Source organism: Balaenoptera physalus (assembly GCF_965194825.1).
Source record: "Balaenoptera physalus genome assembly, chromosome: 16".
NCBI lineage: Eukaryota > Metazoa > Chordata > Mammalia > Artiodactyla > Balaenopteridae > Balaenoptera > Balaenoptera physalus.
In genome coordinates this window covers 66,808,489-66,827,318 of record NC_138898.1, presented here as the reverse complement: position 1 = coordinate 66,827,318, position 18,830 = coordinate 66,808,489, and the positions used below count along the sequence as shown (strand labels likewise).

Sequence of the window (18,830 nt, the reverse complement as noted above, 5' to 3'; positions counted from 1 at the left end):
CCCAGAATGGAGGAATACATTTATTTTTTTAATTTATTTTTGTCCAAGCGGTGAGCTAATGGTGGTGTTGCTTCTTTGCATGTGATCAGTGTGAACGTTCAGGTGCTTTTCATGGGACATCTGTGAGCCACAAACACGAAGTTGCCGTTTGAATTCAGTCAGGCTCCCGGGTGTGTCAGCTACGGTCTGTCAGGTGAGGGAGACAGGGACTGGGGCTCCCTCCCTCCCAGTGCCAAACACAAGCAGAGAGCACACCCTGACTCTCCTGTGCCCTCAAGCAGCATGCTAAGGACAGCTCTGTGGCCTGGGGCATCCGTGTCACAGTATAGGATTGCCGTTCAGGTGTTTTGTACCCCTTTCTTTTCTGATGTTGTCTCCTTTTTTTGTACCAATCCAGCTGGGAGAAACTTAGCCAATGCTGGAAGTGTGATTGAAGTACCTCTCTTTTGTGACTCTTGTACAGCTTAATGTGCAATAAAGGAAAAGTTATATCTGTTAAAAAAAAAAAACAAAAAACTAACCACCCCATATTTTGGGGCCTCTCGCCTTCTGAGATGGCCCACACTCTGCCTGTGCAGCGTGTTTCTCCCTTGGCCGCTCTTACTTTCTGAGATGACCCCATGCCCTGGGGCTGCTCTTGCTTTCTGAGACAGACCACATTCTGTCTATGGAATGTGTATCTCTCTAAATAAATCCACTTCTTACCTATTATTTTGTCTCTCATTGAATTCTTTCTGCAATGAGACATCAAGAACCTGAGCTTCATTAAAGTCCTGAGACCAGGTGTGTGATCTCAATTAAAAGGCAGTGGGGGCTTCCCTGGTGGCGCAGTGGTTGAGAATCTGCCTGCCAATGCAGGGGACACGGGTTCGAGCCCTGGTCTGGGAAGATCCCACATGCCGCGGAGCGACTAGGCCCGTGAGCCACAATTGCTGAGCTTGCGCGTCTGGAGCCTGTGCTCCGCAACAAGAGAGGCCGCGATAGTGAGAGGCCTGCACACCGCGATGAAGAGTGGCCCCCACTTGCCACAACTAGAGAAAGCCCTCGCACAGAAATGAAGACCCAACACAGCCAAAAATAAAAATTAATTAATTAATTAATTAAAAAAAAAAAAGGCAGTGGGTTCAAGTCCCAATCTGGGTTGTGCGGTTTCAGATTCATGGGTACTCTTTAATAAGAATCTTAGAATAAGATTGCCAGGTTAGACAGAGAGCTGGTTAACAGCCTCTAGGGCAATAAAACCATAACCTTTAGGGTTAGCTTTTTGAGTGGACAAAATCTACATGTCAACATGTAATTCCATAGTGTCAGTGGTCTAATCAAATAGTAAATAACCTGGTCAAATACGTGGACGCCCTCCCACATGATTAAATAATACTTGGGCAGGTCATTAAACAATGCCCCAGTATGACATGGAAAGGACATGCTTGCCCCACCCGCTTCCCTTACTTCTAATTTTTAGTTAATTTTTATTTAAAAAGCATAATAAAAGACCTTCATGGCTTCTTAGGAACACATTCAGCTGACATTTTTTTCCCACTACTTCATAGCTAGCAATTTCCCATGTAGCAGTGGCATCATGGCTAACATTCATTGAATAATTACTGTGGTAACTTATTTGTATGGCTTATCTCATTTACTTTTTACCAAAAAATCCCTAGGAGGTAATTAAATCTGAGGAAAACAAGTGTGGTATAATAAAAAATATCTCTTTGGTCTTTGTCCCTGCTTCCTGGCACAGAACTCCTAAAACCCTTGGAATTTCCTGAGTGATAAGTGTAACTTTTGTTATTCATAACAATCTGCTCTGGCACAAACACCTGAGTTTACATCAGTGTGATTTAGATGGGACCCCCAGATAGCTTCAGGTGGGGGCCAGTCACCATGTAAGCAGACGGGGAAGGAGGCATCCTGGAGAAAGGGAACCAGGCACCATGGCTGTCTTGACAGAAGAGAAGCCATTTTGGGCCTAAGCCATTTTGTGATCTAAGCTTGCCCATGGTGCTTGTCCTGGAACAGGTCTCAGTAATTAATGATCTTAAGGGAACAAAAGAATGCAGAAGCAAAGGACTGTTATCAGGCAAGATAATTAACAACAGCAAAGATACTATATCAGTTGTAAAGCCTCCCAGTTCTGTTTCAGTGGTAAATATTAGCCTGAAGTGCTCAACCACCAGATCAGCTGGAACCTGAGGGATGATGATGGTGACCTTTTCTGACCCTCATGACCTCAATCAACTAAAGCTTGGACTCTGTCCCCGCCCAAGCCCCTTCAAGAATATGCATGTACCCTTAGCTTAAAACGTGTCCGATTTTGCTGTTGGGGAGGCACTGCTTTGGGAAAGATCCCAAGTGCTCTCCTTACAAGTAGTAATAAATCCTTCCTTCTCCCCATCTTTGGCTTGGTTGTGTCTTTTGGCTCGACACCCACCAAGAGGCAAACTCAGTTTTTCAGGTAACACCAAAGAGACCAAACACGTGATTAAAAAAGGCAGGCACTTCCAGCCCCAAAGAGATGAGTTATAAAAACTCTTGAACAGGGCTTCCCTGGTGGCACAGTGGTTGAGAATCTGCCTGCCAATGCAGGGGACACGGATTCGAGCCCTGGTCTGGGAGGATCCCACATGCCGCGGAGCAACTAGGCCCGTGAGCCACAACTACTGAGCCTGCGCGTCTGGAGCCTGCGCTCCGAAACAAGAGAGGCCGTGATAGTGAGAGGCCCGCGCACCGCGATGAAGAGTGGCCCCCACTTGCCGCAACTAGAGAAAGCCCTCGCACAGAAACGAAGACCCAACACAGCCATAAATAAATTAATTAAAAAAAAAAAAAAGACTTTAAAAAAAAAAAACAAACTCTTGAACAGTGAGATTTGGGGGGTTTCTGGGTTGTGGGGCACAGTGATGTGCTGGGAAGATGCTGTGCACTGAAAGGGGAGGGAAGCTCTGCACACACACCCCCCTTCCCCCCACACCTTGCACAAATGCACCTCCTCCATTTGGCTCTTCCAGAATTGTAGCCTTTATAATGAACCTGTAAACGGAAGTAAAATGCTTTCCTGAGTTCTGTGAGTCATTCTAGCAAACTACTGAACCTTGCGTGTGTGTGGGGGGGGGTGTGTGGGGGGGAGGTCACAGGAACCGCCAAATTTGTAGTTGTAAGTGCCGAAGTGTGGGTGGCCTGGGACTGAGACCGGCATCTGAAGCAGGGCAGCCCTCTGGGATGGAGCTCTTTAACTAGTGGGATCAGATCTCAATTCCAGGTCAGCACTGAATTGGATTATTGGATATCCAGTTGGTGTTGGAGAATCAGAAAATTGATGTGTAAAACTGACACATATTTGGTGTCAGAAAGGGTGATAAAGTTAATTCCTATTGAAACAGGAGGGAAGGGGGCAGGGCACAACCTTTGAAAGAATGACATAGCCCGAAGACATGACATAAACAGATTGGAACAAAATGGGTCCAAGATGGCGGACAAGTCAACTTCCACTAGACCTGGAGCCTCAGTATAGGCTCACTGTAACACATCAGCAAGCTAAATGACACACCCACAGGCACCATGACAGTTCCAAGGCCAACCATAAGATCAAAAAGTGGGTGTTGGCCCAATTCCTGGAATGTGCTGCCCCTTCCTGAAATAGCTGGAATACTCCTCCCACTCATTAGTCTATGAAATTACCCACCCCTATAAAAACTGACAACCCCATACCCTGGTCCCTTTCTCACCTCCTGAGATGGCCCACGCTCTGTCTGTGGAGTGTGCTTCTCTCTAAATAAATCCACTTCTTACCTCTCACTTTGTCTCTCACTGAATTCTTTCTGTGATGAGACCTCAAGAATCTGAGCTTCATTAAGTCCTGAAACCAGGTGTGTGATCTCAGTTGGAAGACTGTGGGTTTTGGCCAGGTTTGAGTCCCAGCTGCGTGGGTTCAAGTCCCAGTCAGGGCTTTGGTCGGGTTCAAGTTCCAATCTGAGGTGCACGGTTTCACTATATCAGGACCCACAAAATGGAGGCCAGCCCAGTGGCCAGGCCCACGTCACACATCTACACTGACAAAAGTCAGTCTGCATTTATGGGAACCCACTGTCAAGGAAACCTAACACACACCAATCACATCCTCCAACTTAGCTTTAGCGAGCTCACCTTACCTTAGAAAATAGGACCTGCTGGGGACTTCCCTGGCGGTCCAGTGGTTAAGACTCTGCGCAGTGCAGGGGGCACAGGTTCGATCTCTGGTCGGGAAACTAAGATCCCACAATCCGCGTGGCCAAAAAAAAAAAGAAAAAAGAAAAAGAAAGAAAATAGACCTGCCAGCCTTATAAGGAAATCCTGACCTTCTAGCCACTCATGCCTCTTCTAACGCTCTGTAATGCTCTTGCCTCAAATCCATCGGGAAGAGTGCTTCTCTGCTTGTGAGGCTCTGTACTTTCCCAACCCATGGATTGTTTTCTCTTGAATATAGGACATCAAACTCATTATTAATTGTTTAGTTTTGTCATTGGATGGTGGTGTCAGAAAACATCACACAAAAGAGTTACAGAGAAGTTTAGTGATTTGCCCAAGATCACATAGCTGGTAAGCAAGCCCTTGACCTTAATCATTACCTGTGCTGACTATACCTCCCACCACCCACCAGAGGTGACATTCATACATATGTCCCTTTGGAGAGAGAAGGCTAGACAATGGCTAAGTCACTGTTTCCTAAACATCGGTCATTTGCATATCACCATGGCAATGTCTGCCAGGTCTCTGGTCTTCTCCACTATTATTTATTCAATAGTTTCCTTTATACTTGACCGCTTACACTGACTTTAATTTTAAAAATTAAAAAAACTTGAATATAAAACTTTTTACAGCACCATAAATGGAAAAACCAATATTTTCCCTTAAAAGACATGAAAATAATTTTTTTTTTTTTTTTTGGGGCCATGGCTTGTGGCTTGTGGGATCTTAGTTCCCCAACCAGGGATTGAATCCGTGCGCTGCACAGTGAAAGCGCAGAGCCCTAACCACTGTACCGCCAGGGAATTCCCGAAATTAAATTCTTAATTAATGCTTTCCCAAATACTACCTAAAATCATGCCAGCGTGTACCCTACTTCAGGAAAAACTGGACCAAATGAATGTCACAATGTCACACAGCCAAAATCTCAACCCAGGTCCCATCTCCAAATCCAGTGCTCTTTCTGCCACAATGCTGATCCCTTGACCACGCCCTGGCTCAGGTTAACTTTGTCAGGGGAGCAAGCAGAGGATGTTTCTCAAGATAACAGAGTGATGGCAGACAACAGATGGCCCGAGGGCTGACTCCTTCAAGCAGTTAATGAAGCCCTGGGCAAGGGTCCCTGGATTTAATCACCAGAGTGCAGTGCAGACCTACTCTAAATTGTTCTAGGAGCAGTTGGAGTTTTCCTCCAGAACAGCCCAAGGCCAGTTATGGTTGGCCTAAGGGGCAGTGTTAGCACCTGGAGACAGTGGAACAGAAGCAGATAATCACCATCTTCAAGGCGGAAGGACGGTGCAGAGTTCCCTTGCCGTGATCTGGTATAGCTTATGCTGAGCCAAAATGTCAGTTTATTCAGGCCTTTTCTAAAGTGTTGCTTTCAAAGCGAAATGTACCTCTCACTTGATATCTGGATAAATTTTGTCTTGTTTCAAACTCTAGCTCCTTTCGTAGGCTGCAGAAAGACTTAGCTACAAGAGGTACTTACAAGGGACGGGGCTCTATAGTAAGCGCTTTTCACGCATTATTTCATTTACTCCTCAGTCCAACTCTATGAAGCGTGAACTGTTATTGCACCAGGTTTACAGAAAAAGGACCCGCGGGTTACGGTTCTTACAGTTACTTGGTGGTAGAGCGAGGAGTGAATTTCTGCACCATCCGGTTCTAGAATCCACTTAAACCATTACTATCCTCTAATCCCCAAATCCCTCTGCCGTTCAGTGAAGAAACTCAGAAATTCCACATCTTTCAACTCTCGGTTTGCTCGTTTGATTTCTTTAAAAAATAAAAATTAGGGACTTCCCTGGCGGTCCAGTGGTTAAGACTCCACGCTCCCAATGCAGGTTCAATCCCTGGTTGGGGAACTAAGAATCCGCAAGCCGCAGGGTGCGGCCAAAAAAAAAGCTAACACAATATTGTAAATTAACTATACGTCAATAAAATTTATTTTTAAATAAAAATTTAAAAAGAGACCATGTGTTGGTTTTTAGGGGTCAAAAACAGGTGGGCAATGGAATGAATTGAAAGCGAGCATTGCTGAGTGATTATAAATTCAGCTTCTGATTAGGAGCTTTTAGAAAGCTTAGAAATGTAGATTTCTTGATAAACACAGCACCGCTTCCAATTAAAGCCTTAATCAATGAATTTCGACTACGGATGTGATGAGGAGGACAACAGATGACACTGAGATTCTCGTGCTCCACGGGAGACCACAAACATACACTTCATTCTGATTCCTATCACGATCTAAGCTCCTGGAGAGAGACCTATTGCCGCGCCAAGGAGTCGGGCTAAGGTAGGATGTTATACCTTCTGTCTGAGGCCCATTTTCATCAAGTAAAAATTGTGGAAAGAAAGCAAGGTGAGTCATCTTCAAGCAGCTGACAGACACCCGGGTTCTTCTATTTCACCCAGGAAAGAGGTGAGGGGACATCTGTGCAGTGGGAGGTCAGGGGAGAATCACCCAAACTGCTTTTAAAACTCTCCAATGGCCAGGCCACACCCTGGACCAATTAAGTCAGAATCTGGTAGTGAGACCCGGGCAGCAGCATTTTCTCTAAAGCTCTCCAGGTGATTTCCATTGTGATTCCTTGACTCTGGGTGAGTCAAGGCTGAACCAGTGATCTGGGGGGAATTGCCAGCCAAGGGCAAGATGGACAAGTTTCCCTGGCTCCAGCCACTGGCAGCTTCTGTAAAGGCTCTTGATGCGTATTTTGATGTGTATCTTGATGTGTATCAGGGCTCAATAAGGGAAGCAGAACCAGCGTGAGTTACGGGGCAAGGGATGCATTATAGGAATTAGACCTGTCACAATCGTGGGAGGAGCTGTGGAGGTGGAGGTCAGGGAAGGGGAGGTGAGGGCCAAAGGAGACACCAGCCAGCCCATCTGAGAAGTCAGGCACGTGTAGCTGGCAAGGTGGGGCAGCAGGGGGGCCAAGTGGACGGGTCCTTGCCAGGCTGTTGCCTTGTCTGCCCAGTGTCTAGAAGACACGGGGCCACCATTGGTCAGGAAGACAAGATGGACCGAAGCAGAGAGTGAGGATGAGCTGGAACTTCTGTACCTGGCTACCTCCATGGTCTAACCATGGTGGCCCTTAAAGGGTCAACACTGCTGCTTCCCTTCTGCCTCCCAGAATCTCCCACCTTTTACTTGGAGCAATGTAGGGAAAGGGATTCTGGGAAGTAGAGTTCTCAGCGTAGCTAAGTTTTCAACAGACCATTCCAGCACAGACTAGAAAGAACAGAAATAAAGATAGGTTAGTAAAGGTGTAAGAAATTGGGGAAATGTTAATACCTTAATAGCTGGTACCCAAGTTCCTCTTGGGGAGGAGATTTTGCTGGGAATCATAGCTTGACAAACACCTGGGGTAGTGTTCCCATGAACCCAAGCATCTTTTGGTGCCATGGCTTCTTGGAAGAAGGTGAAACAGCTCTGCAAGGGAGAGGAATTTGTCTTACTTGGAATGGAGGGAGCTGAGACAAAGGAGAAGAACAAGGAGGGTGGTGAGATTGGGCCAAGAAAAAGAACTGCCTGGCACAGGGTGGTGAAAAGGACCTTATTAGCCAGGAATGTCAAATGTGGATTTTTTAATTGTTTGCTGTGAAGAGCTCAGTGCAACCCCTTTCACGATCCTTAGTTCTACAACTCCTCCAATGGGAGTAGCATAGGGCTTTGTTTTGTTTTGTTGTTATGGAAAGTGGTGAAGCGTCTGAGTTTCATATCCACACAGATGGGGGTCCAGGACCCAGGAAACCAAGCCTAGGGGCAGAGAGGAACCCGCTGGATATTCACAGACACCATCGCCGTGGATTTTGGTTTTCTCCAGGCTGTGGCAACATGGGTGGGAGGTATTTCTCCAGGGGTCTGGAGAGTAGACACCCAGGGTATAAGAAGACGTGGCATCTTACTACGGTCCCAGTTCAGCGGGGCAGCTTGAGGACTGCAATGGGAATATCATGGCCAAGTTCATTTTCTGCTTTTGGGGGCCCCAGTCTCCCTTGTTTGCTGCTCTTAAGGCAGTTGTGCTGTCCCTCCCACCGAAGTATGGCTTTCTCTGCTCACCCACAGTCTTTGGTTTGCAAACCTCCCATCACCTAACTGGCCCAGTCTCTCTGTACCCCAGGAGAGAGACTCTGATTGGCCCAAGCTAAGCCAATGTGGACCAGTGAGCTCTGGCCTGGAGGAGGGGGGCAGGAAGAGGCCGGAAACCACCCCCCACCATGTGGGGCTGGTTCTCTAAGGAGGGGCAGTGGGCTGGGAGGCAACCACTGGCACTGCGTGAACACAGCAGAGCGGGGCTCTGGGGTCAGGCTGCGGAGCTAGAATCCCAGCCCTGCTCAATCTTAGCTGGGTGATCTCAGGCAAGCCTCTTCTGCAAAACTCAATCTCCTCGTATGTAAAATGTGGCTCGTATTAGTAAAAGCTGCCTCATCAGGTTGCTGTGAAGATGAAACCAGGTGATCCACATAAAAAGTCTAGCATTGTGCCTGGCACACGTATGTACTCGAGAGTCATTAGATAAATTAGTAATAATGACAACACTGAGAATTGACCATAGATAGCACCTCAGCACCTGCTACCCTACCCCACCGCCCATCTGAAGCTTCCATCTCTCACTCTGGAGACATCCAGATTTTGTCTCCTCCCCTGGACTCCATTAGGGCAAGTCCTCATCTGTATTCCTTATTGCACGTGCTTGTTGAATGAAGGAAGAAATAAATAAATGCTTGGATATCCCCAGGTATGGAAACTCATTACCTCCCAAGGTCCCAACTTTTAGAGCTCCAAATATGTGGAAAGACCTCTTTCATGCTGGGATGGTAACTGGATTCACTGCAGCATTTGTGGTTCTAGTTCCACAAAGAAGAAACCAACTCCTTCTTCCACATGACAGTCCTTCAAATGTTTCAAGACAAATTTCAGGTGCCCCCCGAGTCACCCCCTCTCTTGTCTGTATGTACCTCCATGTCATGGAAGAGACCTTCACTCGCCCCTCCAATCTCCTCCCTTCTCCTGTGCCTCCTCTTCAAAATAAATAACCTACTACTAAAAACCAAGAACATGGGCCCAGTGTCTGCTCTTACCAAGCATCTGTTAATTTCCAAACTCAATTTCTTCCTGAAGGAAAGGAAAGTAACATTTAATGAGCACTTATATTTGGCAGGCACTATGGGGGGGGCACTTAATAAACATGATCACTTTTACTCCTCAAAACCACCCTGGGAGATATTGGCTGCATCCCCATTTGACAGATGAGGCAGCTGAGGCTCAGAGAGGTTAAGGTATCTGTTCGAGATTGCACAGCCTACAAATGGCAGAGCTAGAATTCAAAGGTAGGTGTAATATAATCCGGAGAAAGTTATAGGCCTATCTTTTTATCAGAAAGCAACTCTGTCAAAGACCAGGACATTTAGTAATGAAAAAAACAGGCTGCCCTTCCTTTGGCAGAACCCAAACCAGGAATGTCTTGGATTGACCTAATCTCATTTGAAACCTCTGAGGAGTTTAGAGGACAAAAGGACCAAGAGTGGGACAGAATTCCAGGAGCAAAGATCTGTGTAACTGATCACTCAATGACTAGCAGCCAATTAAACAAAGTCAAAGATGTAAATCCAGATACTGTCTTAATGAGTGGCTGTGCTGTGTAGACCCAAAACATGAAGGCAAATCTGTTAAATTGTTTGTATTTTTCCCCCTCCCATTTCCCTTTGAACAGCCTGTCCTGGAAATATCAAGAGAGGGCTGGTTCTTATTTGAAGAGAAATGAGGCCCAGGCAAGCATTATCTGATTCTGGGCTAAGTGCAGAGCAAAGAACTGAGTCCTCGATTGAGATCAAGTGATACGGCCAAGCACCTCTCAACCCCAGCTGCCACTCAAATCAGCAGTTTTCCAGAGACAAGCAAAGAGAGGGGAAAACCCTTAATTGTCAGGCCACTGTGCATGCATTACTGAGCATGCTCTCTCTCTGTCTCATAAGATGCTTTTTTTTCCTTGGGAGATTTCAAAGAATGATGAAGACTCAGCATCAGATGAAGCGATGCAGGTTCTCCATATAGTGTATGTTGCCTTCCCCTCCGCTCGGCCTTGCCACGGCCACCCCTGTCACCGTCACTGCCACCCTGAGAGTCCAGCTCTGCACTTAGCCCTTAAATGAATTGCCGTAGTCAGTTAACGTGATCGGCTAAATAATGTCCCTCCAAGATATCCCTGTCCTAATCCCTGGAACCTGTGAATATGTTACCCTATATGGCAAATGGGATTTTGCAGGTGTGATTCAAGTAAGGCTCTTGGGATGGGGAGATAATCTTGGGTTATACAGGTGGGCTGATGCCAGCAGAGATTGGACGATCCCACTCTGTGGTCTTTGAAGATGGAGGAAGGAACTGCCAGCAGGGAACATGAGAAACAAGGTTCTAGAAGCTGGAAAGGGCTCGGAAAAGTATCCTCCCCTGTAGCCTCCAGAAGGAGCTTAGCCCTGCTGACACTTTGATGGCAGCCCAGTGAACCCCATTTCAGACTTCTGGTCTCCAGAACGACAAGAGAATAAGTGTGTGGGGTTTTTGTTTGTTTGTTTTGGTTTTTGTTGGCCATGCTGTGCAGCTTGCAGGGTTTTAATTCCCCGACCAGGGATTGAACCCGGGCCCTTGGCTGTGAAAGTGCAGAGTCCTAACCGCTGGACCACCAGGGAAGTCCCTGTATGTTAAGTCACCAACTTTGTCTAATTTGTTACAGCAGCCACAGGAAACTCATACACTTCGTAAAGTGTCTACACTGCAAGCTGCTATGTCACACAACCACTCTGTAGGAATACTATGGACTGACCCACTGGAAATGAGTCAGGCACTAAAAAAAGAAGGGAAGTCAAGCTCTTGCTCATTTATTAGGTAAATAGTCACAGAGCGCCTACTCACACTGGCCACGTGTTGGGTGCTGCCGACCTTGCTGAGAGTGAAAACAGCTCAGGCTGTGTCCTCATCAGGGCCAGCGTCGAGCAGAAGAGAGAAGGGGAACACGTACTCACACTGATGAACGTAGATGTATAAATGGAGGAAAGGCTTCTCCTTAGAAGACCCAAAGGATCTTGGTTATGGTGATAGGATGGGACACAGCCTGGGAAGTGCTGGGAAGGCTTCCCCTTGGAAGTGACCCTGGATCTGAGCCCTGGGGGGAGGGGGAGAGTTAACCAGGCGGGAGGGGGGTATCCAGGCAGAGGGAACAGCCCCGACAAAAAGTCCCCCTTGGAGGGGGAGGGACTGAAAGGAGGCCCGTGGAGAGCAGGGGTGGGGGCTGCAGGGGGACAATGGATGAAGATGAAAAGGGGGGAGATGAGGTGGGAACAGACTGATATGAATGTTCTGGAATATGCCTCCTGACATTCATGTGTGGGAGTTTCTTCTGTGATGATGGAAATGTTCTACAAAAATGTGTGCTTTCCAGTGGGATAGCCATTAGCCATAATTGACTAAAGAGCACCTGAAATGTGGCTAGGACTACTGAAGGACTGCATTTTAGGTTTTATTTAATTTTAATTAATTTAAATTGAAATAGTCACATGAGGCTAGTGCATACCCAACTATACAGAGCAGCTCTAGGGTATACCCAGGAGAGAAACTGCTGGATAGAGATATATAGATTTGTAGAGATAGATAGATAGATAGATAGATATAAACTTCTTATAAGGATTCACAGGATTATAGAGGCTAAGTCCCACGATCTACAGTCTCCAACCTGGAGACCCAGGAGAACCAATGGTGTAAGTTCCAATCCAAAAGCTAGCAAGCCCAAGACCCAAAAGGAGTTGATTTTTCAGTTCAAGTCCAAAGGCAGGAAAAGATCGATGCCCCAGCTCATGCAGTCAGGCAGGCAAAGTTCCCTCTTACTCAGCCTTTTTGTTCTATTCAGGTCTTCAACAGATCGGATGAGGTCCACCCACACTGGGGAGGGCAATCTGCTTTATTCAGTCTACTGATTCAAATGTTAATCTATTCCAGAAACACCCTCACAGACACACCCAAAATAATGTTTAAACAAATACCTGCCACCCCATAGCTGTCATGTTGACACATAAAAGTAACCATCATAAGAGTCTAATACAGTGATCCCTTTCCCAGCTCACCAGGGCCCAGAGGAGATCCTTAGGGCCAAGAGCATGAAATCCTTTATGGTAAGACAGCCAGAGCTCCCTGAGAGAAGAATTTCCTTTCCTGAAGCTTGTTCTGACTTCGAGAAGCAACTTGAAACAGCAGAAGCCCATCGACTGGGGGATATTTTTTCTCCATTTGATCAGCCCAGATCCCCAGCCTCATCCTTATTTCCCCAAAAACTTAGAAATTCAGGGGGGTCCTTCCATTCAGAGGTCTCACCTGGGACATTCCCCATCCTCTCTAGCCTCCCCATCCCTTTCTCCGTCCCTCGAGGTCTCCTTCCTCCCTTTCTTCCCCAACTCCTCAAATTCTCGTATATTTTGTCCAAGACAAATTGCTTTTTAGATCTTTTGCAATTAAAGACATTTCTTCCCACCTGATACGTACAGTGGCTCTGACAACGCTGACCTGTTCTTAGGAGATGGTATTTAAAACCCAGAGTGCAACCAAAGTGTCTCGAAACTGCCAAACGTGGCTGAGAAGTGTCAAGTTACATAAATGCACATGCTTCATTTCGCCCTTGGCTTGAAGCTTTTCCTAACAGGCTTCAGAATTATCAGCTCATTAAAGGGATAAAGAATGCAGGTGTATAAAATTTTTTTAAAATAACAACAACAATAATAAAGTCAAGGCCCCAGAATAGAGTTGGACTTGATAGGTGAGAGCCACTCCCCAGTTTCTTGGGGAGAGGGGTGTTTTCTCGGTCTTCTCTGGAGATAACGAAGCAGCCCTGTTCCTCTCTTCTCCCTCAAAGCACGGTATTAACAGTTAAAGGTGGGAAGGGAATTTTGATGTGCTTATTACCTAGGAAGAGCCACCCACTTTCACGTGTCCTCTCTTTCCATCCCTTGCGACAACGCTGCCAGGGAAATATCAATGTCCCATTGTAAAGAGGGGAAAACTGAGGCTGCAACAGGGCAAAAGATTTTCTTTTTTAAAAAATATTTATTTATTTATTTGGCTGCACTGGATCTCAGTTGCAGCATGTGGGATCTAGTTCCCTGACCAGGGATCGAGCCCAGGGCCCCTGCATTGGGAGCGCGGAGTTTTAACCACTGGACTAACCAGGGAAGTCCCTTAAAGAAACTTTTTTTTTTTTGGCCACGTGGCACGGCCTACGGAATTTTAGTTCCCTGACCAGGGATGGAATTGGGGCCCTCGGCAGTGAGACCCCGGAGTCCTAACCACTGGACCACCAGGGAATTCCCAACAGGGCAAAAGATTTGCTCCAGGGCCCAGAGTCGGTAAGAAGTAGAACTGGGGTTCAAAACCAGTTGAGAGACCCTATAGCATCATGGTTGAGATCATGGACTCTGGACCCAGAATGCTGGGGTTATATCATCATCTGCTGTTTCACAGACCCTGGGCAGCCCGGGGCAAGTTACTTGACCTCTCTGTGCATTAGTTTCCTCATCTATAAAATGGGGAGGGAGGATGTTGTATGTCTAGTTGCAGTAAGGATAAAATGATCAATGCATGTAAAACACTTAGAACACTGCCCAGCATAGCAAGTATTTGAAAAGTTTACAAGTCATGTACTCTCTACCACCACACCCTGAACCTCTGCCAGGTTCTAGGGTGCTACCGCTTCACCGCACTTGGTCCTTCTTAATAAAATGATGTTACTTGGGTCCAAGCCCAGAGTCTGGAAATATTGGAACTCAAGGACTGTGCTCCTGAAATCTGTCCTTCACAAGCCCATCTCCCCTGCCAGCTGCAGCTCTGACTCATTAATTAGAAGCTGCCGCCGCCCAGAGCAAGCTGACAGACAGAGCCCACTGTCCCTTTATGACAATCCTGCAAGCGGGTGTAAAATGAAGATAACCGCCCCACACCTCCGAAGATAGTTAATTATCTGAAACCCAGATAAACAGCACGACCAGGACTGTAGAGAAGGTGCGAAAGAGCTGAGGCAGGCCAGCGGAGCTGCAGGAGGAGTTATGAAAAGCTAATGGTGTGAGTCAGTGCTGGAATTAAGGGTGAGAAAATGAGTCTGAGGTTGTTGACAGCCTCCGCAGGCCAGGATGGAGAGAGGCATGGAGATGGGGCAGCAGCGGAGGGACTGGGAGGTGGGTGGCACGGAGGATCGAGGATGGAACAAAGGAGGCTTCAAGTTTTACCTCCTGGACATTTGCCGCCAATTAAAGCAGCGTTTTCGTGATGCTAAGGGATTTGGATTGACTCATCCAAATGAAGCTCGTAAAACTGCCAGCTTCAAGAGGGAGATCTCTAAACACCAGTTAGCAACTTGGAAACCAAGGGACAAGCGAAGGGAGGACATTGAGAGCAGATGCATTGGGTGTGCGGTGGAGACACATGCCCACCGGGGTCACTCATAGTCCTTCTCTGAACCTGACCTCGTGAGCCTGAGAGAGAGCAGGTATGCTGGAGGCGCTCCTGCTTCATCCTTCCATTAGCAAGCATTTTTCGTAGGTTACGTGATAATGTGTGCACAGGGCTTAGCCAAGGCCTAGATCTGTGCTAAGGGTTCTATAAATGTTGACTCTGGAGGTCCCTGAGAACCCTTAGAGGAATAAGGAAGGCACTACGTCAAATTCCCAGCAGGTAAACTTGAAAACCCTGACTAAGATGGAGCTCATCATTTTAGGCTTCAAATAAATCACTTCTCTCCAGAGAAAGGGTATGAAAAAGTCCAAAGCCTGACTCAACAGAATGACTTCTGTTTCCACCCGACTCAATTCAAGATGGCGCAGAACAAGACCAAACCCAATGTGGGATTGTGGGATTGTGGACATCCAACCGGGAGTTTGTCTTTGCATTCTAGAAGAGCAAGGCAAAGAGAAAAGGCATCCTTCTGCTGGGAATAAATAACAGGCTAACTTAGGGTTCAGGGCTCTGCCTCTGAGACAGACACCTCAGGTTCAAGTCCCAATTCCACCCATACTAGCTGTTGACCTTGAAAATGTCATTTCACCTAACTTCAGTTTCCTTATCCATAAAATAGAAGGAATAGAACCACTCCCTCAGGGGTCTTATGAGGATTCAAAACGCTAAAATAAGTGAGCAAATGCATACAACATACATAGCACGTGTGCAGTATAACAGTGCCTGTGGTAAACAGCAGTTCTTTTGAAGCCTGTCATGTGCCCAAGGTCACAGACAAGTATGCAAGAGAGCCAGGATGACCCTGAACCCACTCTCATGAGTTCACGCTGAGAGGAAGGCAGAACAAGCAGAAGCTGTGCGACCCAGGGGAAAGGGCAAGACAGAGGAGCCAAGAAAATGGAAACCCATGAAAGAATAATGCTGAACGTCGGGGGTGTTGGGACAGCAGCCTTTAAACCCATTCTCGAAAGAATCAACATTGCAGGAGACGGTCAAGTGAGAAGACACCCTCAGCCGTGCAATATGATCTGACTCATACAGTCTGCACGGGACCTGAGGGTATTAACTTGATTACTTCCCAGCAGGTGTGACAAAACCAATCTCCCCCTGGTTATTACAGCTACAGTCATTGGGACTATTTCAGTCAAGGGCTGTCACATTCCCGTCACTCCGAGCTTCCCCACCTGAGCCTGTAAATGCTTAGTACAGTCTGAAATTCTATTTCCCTCTTACCCTATTCCAACGGGTCTCGTGTGTGTGTGTGTGTGTGTGTGTGTGTGTGTGTGTGTGTGTGAAGGGAAGCTATTGGGGTCAGGATGGAGTGTGAAAGAACAATTTTTGCACATTCAACAAATACTAATTGGCCTAATAAGTGCCGGGCAGTGTTCAAGGTGCTGGGAAAATCCAACAGTGAAGATGAGACATAGGATCCCTGCCCTCAGGAGCTTATACTCTTTAAGGCGTTATCTTGGCAGATATATTCCGAGCTTCCCTCCTTCCTTCATTCCTTCCCTCCCTCCCTCTTTCCAACCTTCCTTCACTTATTCACTCACTTAATAAAAACTCTGGAGTCAGGCTGCATCCTACCTTGGCTACTTATTAGCTAATGCAACCTTGGGTAAATTTCTTAACCTCCAATTCCCTCTTCTCTAAAATGGAGGCAAGAATAGGACCCACCTGCACCATAAGCCCTACAGGGAGGTGAGGGCCTGGCTCTGAGAAAGAGCCAGGAAACTGAATTCAAGAATGGTCCGCACACAGCCTGTTAGCCCGGGAGGCTGCAGATCATCATCTGATGAGGTGTTTATCCAGGTCTGAGTGGGCCATGATCTCTACCCTGGCCATCCTGGAGCCCATCACGCATCTCTGAGATGACAAGGTGGTGTACCTCCAGGCAAGGCTACATACTCTAAAGGCGGGGCCTGGGGGGAGCCCTCATTATCATCCACCTCTGTCTGCAGGCTGCTAGCAAGACTTCCGGGGGCCAAGAAGCCAGCCCCTCCCCTGGAGTATGTCACTGAGCCCCCAAAATATGTCCTCACTGCACTGACATCCTTCTGCATGTTTTAGATAATTTGATTTATTCAAGTGTCTACCGTTGACATTTGTCTCTAAGCAGTCGGACTCACGGGCAATATGGGGAAATTTAGTGAGGTCACAAGTCAAGAGCTTAGTGCAGTGCCTGGCCCAGGGCTAGAGCTTTCGTGTTAGCTAATCTTGTCACTGAGCACTTGCTGTACGTGTGCCAGGTGCGGGGATAATATGTACATACACACACGCGCATGCACACACGCACACACACACGATGCAGAGGTCAGTAAATGCACAATGACAGCCATCGGCACAAAAGCAACCTCGGCCCTCTGAGCACCCACAGGCTGAAGGGAGCTCTTCAGTACTTTGAAGAACTCACGTTCTCTGTCTCCCTTCCTTTTAAAACACGGGGAGTGTATTGCAAACACTAGTGATATGTTTTTAATGTTAGAAACAACGTGTAAGAAGCTTAATGATAGTTTTGGAACAAAATATAAGTTCTGTGCTCTTTGAGAATATAAAAAATAAAAATTGGAAGCATAAAAATAGAAAAAAGACAGGAAAGCAAGACCCAGGCACTAATTTAATCATCTTGTATAGGGCCATATATTGACTAATGGTTATATACTAAGAAATAGAGGAATAGATACCCATGTCTCTAGGTGGTTGTGAGAATGTATGTAATACCTTCATCCCGGTGCCTGGCACACAGCAATAAACAGTAAATGTCAGGTTCTCCGGTGTCCTCCCCCTCCACACCCCTTCCTTTTCTCCGCCACCTCCGCCAGGCACTCACATAAACCTGAGCTCAGACTCCCGCCGGACCAAGACTTCCCGGAGACGCTGGATTTTCACCATCTCCAGCTCGATCTCCTCTGGCCTCATGGTTGTCTCTGCCATGGAGATGATGTCCAGCTGATCTGTGCAGGAGACACAAAACGCAGGCATCAGGACCCCAAGGCTGCATGGGTTTTCAAGAATTCCCTCTGGACAGCCTCCTCTTTGCCCCAGCAACCTTCATACCCCACGAAGGCACACAGATCTCTGCCAGTGTTGCAAGTGTGTATATGTGAGCCAGCCCTTTGGAAACTGGAAAGCACGTTTCCATGGGAACCCTGTTACAAGGCAAGAGGAGGCTCAGGCGGGGTCACCAAAACTTGTTCAAGGTTATACATACGGCCTTGACAGGCCTGCCTGGTCCCGGCTTCTGAGCCTCTGGTCCCTTTGACCATGGCCTTTTCACCCTCTCCCAGTCGCCAAAGACCGATGCCAACTTTAGGCAGAAAAAAGTTTATAATAATTATTTTAGCAATACCATTAAAAATTATAGGAATACTAAGTAATGTAATAGTAATATGAAATAATACGGGTTTATTGTAGAAAATTCAGATAATACAGATAAGCAAAAGAGAACAAAGCAAAAAGTCACCTATAACCCCACTGCCCAGAGGGAACAACTATCCACATTTTGATGGACATTCTTCTGCTCTTATATTTATAATTAGAGTTATATATATTGCCATATAAGTAAAACCATATATTAAAAAACTATATATATAACCATATATATATATACCACATACATATAGCCATATATATTATCATATATATAGAAAGACACTATATATATGCCTATATATAAATATATCTGCATGTATGTATGTATATATGCATGTATGTTAGTTCACTAGGGCTATCATAACAAAACAACAGAAGCTGAACAGCTTAAACTACAGACATTAATTTTCTCCCAGTTCTGGAGGCTGGAAGTCCCAGATCAAGGTCTGGCAGGGTCAGCTTCTGGTGAGAGCTCTCTTCACGGCTTGTAGACAGCCGCCTTCTCACTGTACTCACATGGACTCTTTGTGTTCATGCAGAGAGAGAGCTCCCTGGTGTGTCTTCTTATAAGGACATTAATCCTATGGGATCAGGGCCCCACCCTTAATGACCTCATTTAATCTCAGTTACTTTCCCATCTCCAAATCAGCCACACTGGGAATTAGGGCCCCAACATATGAATTCGTGGGGGACATAAACACTCAACCCATAATAGTACGTATGCATGCGTATATATGTATATACA

General features: G+C 46.5%; 1 protein-coding gene across 6 annotated transcripts in view; it reads right to left on the bottom strand.

Moving 5' to 3' along the window:
- Positions 1-18,830, bottom strand: part of LOC309645087 (bMERB domain-containing protein 1) — a 199,257-nt gene that overhangs the window by 72,067 nt on the left and 108,360 nt on the right. For all 6 annotated transcript variants that reach the window (XR_014254733.1, XR_014254734.1, XM_082429686.1 and 3 more), the window contains one exon: positions 17,544-17,667. Coding sequence is in view for 4 of the 6 variants with exons in the window: in XM_082429686.1 (XP_082285812.1) it covers positions 17,544-17,667 (124 nt within the window). In the remaining 2 variants the exon portion in view is untranslated. The remainder of the gene's footprint in view (positions 1-17,543; positions 17,668-18,830) is intronic.